The sequence below is a fragment of the Hyla sarda genome, chromosome 2 (genome assembly GCF_029499605.1).
Source record: "Hyla sarda isolate aHylSar1 chromosome 2, aHylSar1.hap1, whole genome shotgun sequence".
Taxonomy (NCBI): Eukaryota; Metazoa; Chordata; class Amphibia; order Anura; family Hylidae; genus Hyla; species Hyla sarda.
The window spans coordinates 441896630-441906909 of NC_079190.1; the positions used below are offsets into that span (position 1 = coordinate 441896630).

The following is a 10280-nucleotide window of genomic DNA, read 5'->3' on the forward strand; positions in this document are numbered from 1 at the left end:
ACTCCCCCGAACGGGGATGATATATCAAAGAGGGATCGAAAAAGGGGTCATTAGAGTCACCTGTATTGGTGTCTTCCTGTAAAACAGGGTCGTCATTGGCAGAGCCACCTTCCTCAGATATATATAGGATGTCATCCACATCTTCTATGTCCGAATGATCAGACTCATCAGATGTGGAGTCCCTGTAGGAGTCTGGTTTGGATCTAAAATCCACTCTTTTTCCTTTAGAGGAATGGGCCTCTTCGAGGGTAGAGGATGCATTATCAGGTGGATTAGGTCCCCGTATAGGGGCAGAATCATTAGATAGAGATTTAGATGATATATGTTCAGTCGGATATCTGATAGGTTTAGCATAAGGACCTACAGACAGGTGACGTTTTTTTCGATTTGGACTTTCCAGGTCCCTTAAAACCTCTAGCTAGTTCATCGACTGATTCCTTAGGTGACCAATATTGGTCGGATGGGGTTTGGGGCGGTAAATCCAAAGGATTTTGAGGGGTGGTACGGGCAAGTACCAAATTCATAGATTTAGTGATGGTATCTTGTAATGTCACAATGGCTGCTTGCACAGATTTGGACACTGATGCGTCCACCATTGCTTGAATGCGATCCTGTGAAGGATCAGTCATGCTTTTATTTTCCTCAGACATGTTAGGAAGAAATAGAGGGAAGGTATGACAAATGAATATACTGTGAGGAAAAAAGTTAAGGAAATAATGCTATTAAGGACCTTAATTAAATATATATTGAATATTAACTAAAATTAATTAAAATTAATTCTCACTTATAAAATAAGAGGAATGATAATAGTAAAGTTGTATATGGGTATATACATATGTGTGCGTACACACATGTCCGTATACACACACACACACACCTGCGTATACACACAGCAATATATATATATGATAGGGCTAGTCAATAGTGAGGTAAAAATATCTTATAATTTTTTAAAACCTGTAATATAAACTATTACCAATAGATAGCAGTGTAACACTAGGAATGAAAAGAAAAGAAGTTTTGAAGAAAAAGGATATGAAGTATATCAATTGTATGTATCAATTGTATGCTGAAACACTGTAACAAGTGACCGTGCGTTGTACACTCTCTGCCGTCCTGAGGAGAATGACAGAAATCTCGTTCTACCCTGACAGGAGATCACCTCACTGCCGGGTATCGCGAGATTTGAAGAGAGAGACGCGCTCGAGCCGGACCAAAGATGGCGGCAGCGGCGGCGCAGGGAATAAGAAGAATGCTTAATAAACCTGTAGAGTAAACGAAATGTATAATAGATGCGGACGGAAGGTGTGGGAGCGGAGAGTGGTGCTAATAGCAACCGGTAAGCGTATGAATTAGCCGTTCAGAGCGCAACAATAGTATCAAAGGAAAACCTAAACTAAATAAATGAATTATATAATTAATTAAATAACCAAAGATATAGAAAGCATATATCTTTTGTAAAACAAGAGAAATTAGCTGGATATAAATGACAGTAGATGAATACTAAAATTAAATTATGAGATAATTTTTGCAGAGAGCAAAAAACACTTATCTGAATATTACTGCTGAGCAGCAAAGAAGAGGAGAGATACCTGTGGGCCAATTACCTTTATTACCTGGGCTGTGGACTGATTGGATGATACATATAGCATACTAGGTTACATCCTAGGATTCATGTTTGTTTGCATTACATATGTAAAAAATGTTTTTTCTTTTTTCTATATACAATATATGGTTGCTGCTGTGTCAATAAAGAAGTATAATTAAGCATAATAGGAGCGTTTTGTCTTGCCTTAAAATCAATACATACATTTGTATCATCATTAATAATGCCCTCATTAGTATGATTAACCACATTGTGACTGTCCGTGTCCGGCTCTTTTTTTTGAACTTGGTGTTTGTATGTATTCTTATACTAATATGTTACATACCATTTATGTTTATGTAGAACGTTTCTCAAATCCTGTAATTTATTCCATGCCGTATTTTTTAGATAATCCAACACACTGCAGTTACGATCATGTGACCACAATGTCTTTTGCTATAAAAAGGTCACAGTGTTGTTATGCTTTATGCCATGACTAAGGGCACACCAGCCCGAAATGCGTAGGCACTGCGCTCCATGTATGCTGTTTGTTATTTTTGTACCTCCAATAAAGCACGATTTTACCTGCCTTCTTGTTGCTGGACGCTTTCTATTGTCACATGTGTCTAGACAGCTTAAGACTAAATGTTATAGAGAGCTGTATAAAAATCTAGGAGGCTTGAGAGAGCTTCTTAACATGTATAGAGAACTTTAAATGTATAGAGAGTCCTAAATGTCTAGTGAGATAATGCTAGTCCCAAGAATGTGTCAGGATGGATATATGTATAATAATTTCATCTTAAGCCTTCGTCCTAGTTCCTCTGCCTTAGGGGACAGGCGTCGGGGTCAACTTGTTTTAAGTAAGGGGGTTTGTGGTGTCCTGGTACCATATTACATACAGTACCTTGGTAGGGGTCCCCAAATTCAGAGTTCCTAGGAACTGTGGGGTCCTCAGATCTAGTCTTCCCCTAGTCACCCTTTAGATAACTAATATATTACATAATTAAATGTAAATAAATGTATATAGAAAGTGTACTTACCTTGCGCTAGCGTCGCAGGACCTGCGGGTCACGTGACGAGGTTTAGACTCTATGGTTAATGCAAAGGACCTTTGGAGGTTCATAGGCCATGTGATACCTACAATGCTTTGTGAGTCTGATTGACAGATGGCGTGGACCGATACTGAAGCGGCCAGCCCCTGCCCATATAAGGGAGCTGCGGCCATTATTCTCTCTCTTGTTTCTGCGCTGCCAAGCAAGCAGCATCATTGCTCTTGGGTTGCTGTCACTGAATGAGGTAGGACCTCCGCAACTTACAACGACAATTACCAGGCCAAAGCCTTGCGGCCTCGGCTGAATTACACAGTGAGTTCTTATAAATTCTCCGTAATAACTGGCAAGGACCCTGGACCTAAACTTAACCCCATATCCAGCGGATATGCACATACTAAATTCCTGCAAGCTAAAGAACTTACTTAAAGTCCCATCCAACGGTCAATCTCAGCCAAGCTATTCATAGACTCTGTTAGGCTGGGTTCACACCACGTTTTCTTAAATACAGTTCCCGTATACGGTTGGGAGGAGGGGGGGCGGGGCCGTATGCGGTTTCCCGACTGCAGGCAAAAACGTGGTCGACCACGTTTTTGCCTGCGGTCGGGAAAGCGCATACGGCCGAAAACGAAGCCGACCGGAGGCAGCGGTACACTCCGGTCGGCTCATAGACATACATTAAATACGGTTCCCGAATACGGCTGAGTGCGGGCACCGCGATTAAGCCCCGCCCCCTCCTCCCAGCCGTATACGGGAGCCGTATTTAACAAAACGTGGTGTGAACCCAGCCTTACAAAGACTGTTTGTATGTTCGCATGTTACTGAAAATCTTCAGTAAAAGTTGATGCAAGTTTTCAGCGAAGCTCTGGTTGTGGACAATTCTTTATTCTGCAAAGACCTATCGTCCTTGGGAAGGGTGGCGATAGGCCAAATCACGCAGCATTTAACCCTCACCCTGGCGTCATGACTGATAAGGGTTAATAGAACCCTTTATAATATGCAGAGCAACATCCTGACCACCACATCCACAAGGCAACCACCACAACTACTATAAATCCTCTGCACCTCTCCTCATCACAACTATAACTCCCCCTACACCTCTCCTCATCACTACTATAACCCCCCCTGCACCTCTCCTCATCACTACTATAACCCCCCCCTGACCTCTCCTCATCACTACTATAACCCCCCCTGCACCTCTCCTCATCACTACTATAACCCACCCTGCACCTCTCCTCATCATTACTATAACCCCCTCACACCTCTCCTCATCACTACTATAACCCCCACCTGCACCTCTCCTCATCACTACTATAACCCCCCCCCCCCCGCACCTCTCCTCATCACTACTAGAGATGTCGCAAAACTTGCATGTTCGCGTTCGCATTGCCCGGCGAACATATGTGAAGTTCGATTCGACCCCTATACTTTAACATTGCGGTAAACTTTGACCCTGTGAGTCAGAATCAGCAGCAGTCCCTCCCTTCCAGACCCTCCTACCTCCTGCACGGATGCCATTTTACCTTCATTTGGCATGCTGCAGGCTTAGAAAGTGGAGGGACAGAGAAGCTGCTCCTGCTGTAATGGGGAAAGCGATAGCTAGGTTGCTGCTAGGTGGTGTATTCAGGGTCCACTTTACTCCTAAAGCACTAGTCTAACATCTGCTTTAAGGACAGCACCCAAAAAAGTTGTTTTAGGGCTCAAATATCAGTCCGTGTGTCTTGCAACAGCTGGAGGCACCCTGGTTGGGAGGGAGCCACTGGTTAAAAGGGGTACTCCGGTGTAAAACTTAAGTTCCTTCAAGCAACTAACTACAGTATTAAAAGGGCTATAAGTTCAGTCCGTGTGTCTTGCAACTGCTGGAGGCACCCTGGTTGGGGACCTCTGCTTAAAAGGGGATCTCCGATGGCAACCTTTTTTGCTCATTGTCACACTAGTGCAAATCACATTTGGTTTGACAGCTGTTCAAATAAAAGAAAATAAAAACCTTTTTTGGCTGTGAAATGAAACCAGTGCTGCCTAAAGGGGGGCTCTAACTATGTGCTGCCTAATATATGGGAATCTATGTGCTGCCTAAAGGGGGATCTAAATATGTGCTGCCTAAAGGGGGCTCTATGTGCTGCCTAAAGGGAGGCTCTAACTATGTGCTGCCTAATATGTGGGAATCTATGTGCTGCCTAAAGGGGGCTCTATGTGCTGCCTAAAGGGAGGCTCTAACTATGTGCTGCTTAATATGGGGAATCTATGTGCTGCCTAAAGGGGGGCTCTAACTATGTGCTGCCTAACATGGGGGAATCTATGTGCTGCCTAAAGGGGGGATCTAACTATGTGCTGCTTAATATGGGGGAATCTATGTGCTGCCTAAAGGTGGTCTCTATGTGCTGCCTAAAGGGGGGCTCTAACTATGTTCTGCCTAACATGGGGGAATCTATGTGCTGCCTAAAGGGGGGATCTAACTATGTGATGCCTAAAGGGGGGATCTATGTGCTGCTCTATGTGCTGCCTAAAGGGAGGCTCTTCCTATGTGCTGCCTAAGGGGGGGCTCTAACTATGTGCTGCCTAATATGGGGGAATCTATGTGCTGCCTAAAGGGGGGGATCTAATTATGTGATGCCCAAAGGGGGGATCTAACTATGTGCTGCCTAAAAGGGGCTACAGCATGTTATTCCAAACCATTTAGGAATAATAGGTGATTTATGCCCTTTATGGATTAAAACCAGACTCTGCATCAACTATGTAATTTCCAATGGGAGTTTTTCCATGGATCCCCCTCCAGCACGCCACAGTCCAGGTGTTAGTCCCCTTGAAACAACTTTTATTGTGGCCAGAAAGAGTCCCTGTGGGTTTTAAAATTCGCCTGCCCATTGAAGTCAATGGCGGTTCGCCCGGTTCGCGAACATTTGCGGAAGTTCGCGCTCGCGGTTCGCAAACCGAAAATTTTATGTTTGCGACATCATTAATCACTACTATAACCCCCCCTGCACCTCTCCTAATAACTACTATAATGCCCCCCCTGCACCTCTCCTCATCACTACTATAACCCCCCCTGCACCTCTCCTCATCACTACTATAACCCTCCCACACCTCTCCTCATCACTACTATAACCCCCCCTGCACCTCTCCTCATCACTACTATAACCCCCCCTGCACCTCTCCTCATCACTACAATAACCCCTCCCCACCTCTCCTCATCACTACTATAACCCCTCCCCACCTCTCCTCATCACTACTATAACCCCCCCTGCACCTCTCCTCATCACTACTATAACCCCCCGCACCTCTCCTCAACACTACTATAACCTCCCTGCACCTCTCCTCATCACTACTATAACCCCCCCTGCACCTCTCCTAATCATTACTATAACCCCCCCCACGCACCTCTCCTCATCACTACTATAACCCTTCAGCCCCTCTCCTCATCACTACAATAACCCCCCCTGCACCTCTCCTCATCACTACTATAACCCCCCTGCACCTCTCCTCATCACTACTATAACCCCCCCGCACCTCTCCTCATCACTACTATAACCCCCACTGCACCTCTCCTCATCACTACTATAACCCCAACGCACCTCTCCTCATTACTACTATAACCCCCCCTGCACCTCTCCTCATCACTACTATATCCCCCCCGCACCTCTCCTCATCACTACTATAACGCCCCCTGCACCTCTCCTCATCACTACTATAACCCCCTCTACACCTCTCCTCATCAGTACTATAACCCCCCTGCACCTCTCCTCATCACTACTATAACCCCCCCCCGCACCTCTCCTCATCACTACTATAACCCCCCCGAACCTTCCTCATCACAACTATAACCCCCCCCCCCCCGCACCTCTCCTCATCACACTATAACCCCCCGCACCTCTCCTCATCACTACTATAACCCCCCCCTGCACCTCTCCTCATCACTACTATAACCCCCCGCACCTCTCCTCATCACTACTATAACCCCCCCTGCACCTCTCCTCATCACTACTATAACCTCCCCGCACCTCTCCTCATCCCTACTATAACCCCCCGCATCTCTCCTCATCACTACTATAACCCCCCTGCACCTCTCCTCATCACTACTATAACCCCCCCGCACCTCACCTCATCACTAATATAACCCCCCGCACCTCTCCTCATCACTACTATAACCTCCCCGCACCTCTCCTCATCCCTACTATAACCCCCGCATCTCTCCTCATCACTACTATAACCCCTCCTGCACCTCTCCTCATTACTACTATAACCCCCCTTGCACCTCTCCTCATCACTACTATAACCCCACTGCATCTCTCACCACCCCCAGAACACCCCCCTGCACCTCTCATCACCCCCATAACACCCCCTCTCATCACCTCCATAACACCCCCCTCCCATCACCCCCATAACACCCCGCTGCACCTCTCATCACCCCCCATAACCTCCCCATGCACCTCTCATCACCCCTATAACACCCCAAGCACCTCTTCCCCTGCACCTCTCATCACCATTGTAGTCTGCAAACAACACCCCAACCCGAGCAACCACCCCCCCTCCCCGGCGCCCACCCCCGCCCGTTCACCCACCCTGCCGGGGATCTGTGCAGCTGTTGCTCCTGTCACAGTGTCACTGCACAGGGAGGATCTGTCGGGAGGATGCTTTAGCTGGACTGGAGAACACGTAGGGACAGGTCAGGTGACTGGATTAGACGTGCGTGCCTGCGCGGGGCACGTCGACTCCCATCAGCCCCTGGCCTGTCCGGCCCTGCCGTACTTCTTCAGGGGCCCGTGCCCTAGAAAGAGCAGGCCATAGTCCTCGGGCCCCCCCAGACAGGGGTCAGTGAGTGACAGTCACTCACTGACAAGCTGGTAAAAAAAAAAATAAAGGTCCAGGGACGTCCGGGCCTCCTGAAGCTCCGGGCCCCATACAAGTGTATGGGTTGTACCCCCCTGATGGCGGCCCCAGTACCTCCAGCTTTTGCAAAACTACAATGCCCAGAATACATGGTCTGTCAGTGCATGTTGGGAGTTGTAGTTTTACAACAGCTGGAGGCACACTGGTTGCAAAACACTGAGTTAGGTAACAAATCCTAACCCAATGTTTCGCAACCTACGTGCCTCCAGCTGTTGCAAAACTAAAACTCTCAGCGTGCACTGACAGCCAAAAAGCATGCTGGTAGTTGTAGTTGTGCCTCCAGCTGTTGCAAAACTACAACTCCCAGCATGCCCTTTGGCTGTGCATGCTGGGAGTTGTTGCTAAGCAACAGCAGGAGGCAAGGCCTCACCTCCTGCTGCTGCTGTCATTTTCTCGCCATTGATCATCGCCGCCAGTTCTGGGGCCCGCAATACCGCTACTGACGCCAGGGATTGGGGGGCCCCTTCTGCTGGTATCACCTCCCAGCACCCGCTCTCGCCCTCTGGAAGAGGAGCGGAGTGGGTGCCGTCATTGTCACCCCCAGCAGGAGTCCTAATTCACGTGCAGGTAATGGCAGGCAGCCCTGATTCGATGGCAGGCATCCTGATCCATTCACCGCCAGATTACCGGTGGTGAAGAGAAACACAGAGGGCATACAGGTACGCTCTTGGTCCTGGTGGGGTTAAACAGACCATGAACTTTGTTACTTATATAAAAAAAAAAAAAAAAAACACGGAAGCATTTTATTAGTTTTATTAATATTAACATGCAAAGCAACACTAGATATATAGAAGACATCTTCTTCTTTTCTGTATGGATCTCATACTCCGTCATCATGTATTGAACTGCAATGTTCGGCACACAGGAGGAGGCTCAGGTACAACAGCAAAAGAACTTTGCACAATGAACGACGAGGAAGATAATGATGAGCACTGGAATACTTATCAAAATGTTCTTCATGACAAATATAGCATCAGGATCGCTGAACTTACGTTTTTTCAGAGGATCTCTTTGCACAGACAACTTAAAGCCGGCCGTCAGTTTCCCCTGCAGCCAGCAATAGTAGGTTCCTGCGTCACTGTACTGGATGGAGCGAAAGTTCAGATGGCCTCCATGATCAATGAAGACTCTCATAGACTTTTTAGCACCAATTAGATTCTCTGTGAGATAAAGTCGCTCATTATCTTTGTCCCAGGCCACCGCATGTTCCGGCCTTACTCCTGGACAAGAAATACTCATTCTGCTGCCCATTGTTTGAGTATGAATCTCCGTTGGTACCTTAGAGATCCATGGGATGTAATCTTTAAGCTTTCCTATAGTGTGCATCAGAGTGCTCAACATGCCCATAACTCCCTTCTTCCGCACATGACATTTAGTCATGCAGCTCCGGATCATGATCTCTGGTCTTCGCTTGGAGAGCAATTTCTTGAATTTGAGTGGAACGGCTTCTGAGCCACATGAAGACACATCATTCTTGTTTGCATGAAATCTGGGGTTGAGGTAGGAACTATTGACATAGCATAGGCCAATGCTCCTTTGTTCCCCTCTGACATCACATCGGTCACACACTGTCCAATCTGAAAAAGTGGTGAAGGCCACAAAGTATTTGTTTTTCAGATGTGGCTGTGGCTTGCCATCTTTCTCTACAAAAGATACAAGGGCATCCTTGGAGTCCTGAATATCAACATTGTATCCATAAAAGAAGTGTCCATCCTGTGTGCCGCATAGATAATTTCCGGAATTTTCTATTTGTGCCTTATGTACAATAAGGTTGAACATCCGGATAGTGAACTTTAAAGAGGTATCATAAGCGTCCCGAACATTTTCTACATCGAGTTGCACCGTACCTTTGAAGTCTGTGAGGACCATGGGCTTGTCTCCGCTCTTCTTCTGGTAGTACCATACCACGTACTTTGTTTCCTCAGGCTTGCATTGGCAAGGAAGTTCAATTGTCACGTCAGACAGATAAGCAGCCGTTTCAAACAGGAGGTATGCCGGGCATTTTGTAGAGCTGAGTATGTCGTCATCTTTCGCAATAGTGGTTGAGCTGCTTGCAGGAATGAAATAAAGCAAGAAAATGGCAGCTACAAAAGCGAGAAGAGGACAATATTGAAGCATCATCTTCAGGTAGAAGAGTAGCAGTCTAATCGTATGCAAGATAAAGCATCAAGTGGGATCATTTGTTGACTGCTATCGGTATAACCTGAGAGACACCACCGTGTCATGATGATGTCACTTCCTTAAGATTCTAAGTTCTATTGCATGTCTCCTAAGGAGTTGATCTGCTTTAGTCAATACCTTTTTGTTAGAAAAGTTGTCCAGGGTTAAAAAAAAATCGTGGCTGCTTTCTGCCCAAAAAAAAGCATCACAGTATTGGGGAGATTCATCAAAACCTGTGCAGAGGAAAAGTTGCCCAGTTGTTCATAGCAACCAATCAACTCGCTTCTTTCATTTTTAACAAGGCCTCTGCAGAAAATCTGGCCATCTTTTCCTTTGCACAGGTTTTGATAAATCTCCCCCTATATGTGTCTGGTTGAGCACAATCCACCATAAGGCGGCCTTCACACACGACAGTTTCTATTTTGTTTTTTTATACTGCACTGCAGCTATTGAGCCAAGGCCAGCAGTGGATCCAGTGGGAAGGAGAAGTACAAGTCCTTTCTTTTTATTTCTCATTCCTTTAGAATACACTTTGGGGCTTAAACACTGCAGGGGCAGTTTAAAAAGAAAAGAATAGAAACTACTGTGCGTCATGGCAG

General features: G+C 46.4%; 1 protein-coding gene across 1 annotated transcript; it reads right to left on the minus strand.

Moving 5' to 3' along the window:
- Positions 1-8258: 8258 nt before the first annotated feature.
- Positions 8259-9694, minus strand: LOC130358046 (Ig-like V-type domain-containing protein FAM187A). The gene has a single exon (XM_056560846.1). The coding sequence runs from the start codon at positions 9640-9642 to the stop codon at positions 8395-8397; it is 1248 nt and encodes a 415-aa protein (XP_056416821.1). The 5' UTR covers positions 9643-9694; the 3' UTR covers positions 8259-8394.
- Positions 9695-10280: the final 586 nt, after the last annotated feature.

Coding starts and splice junctions, on each gene's coding strand:
- LOC130358046 (XM_056560846.1), bottom strand. CDS start 9,642: ATGATGCTTCAATATTGTCCTCTTCTCGCTTTTGTAGCTGCCATTTTC.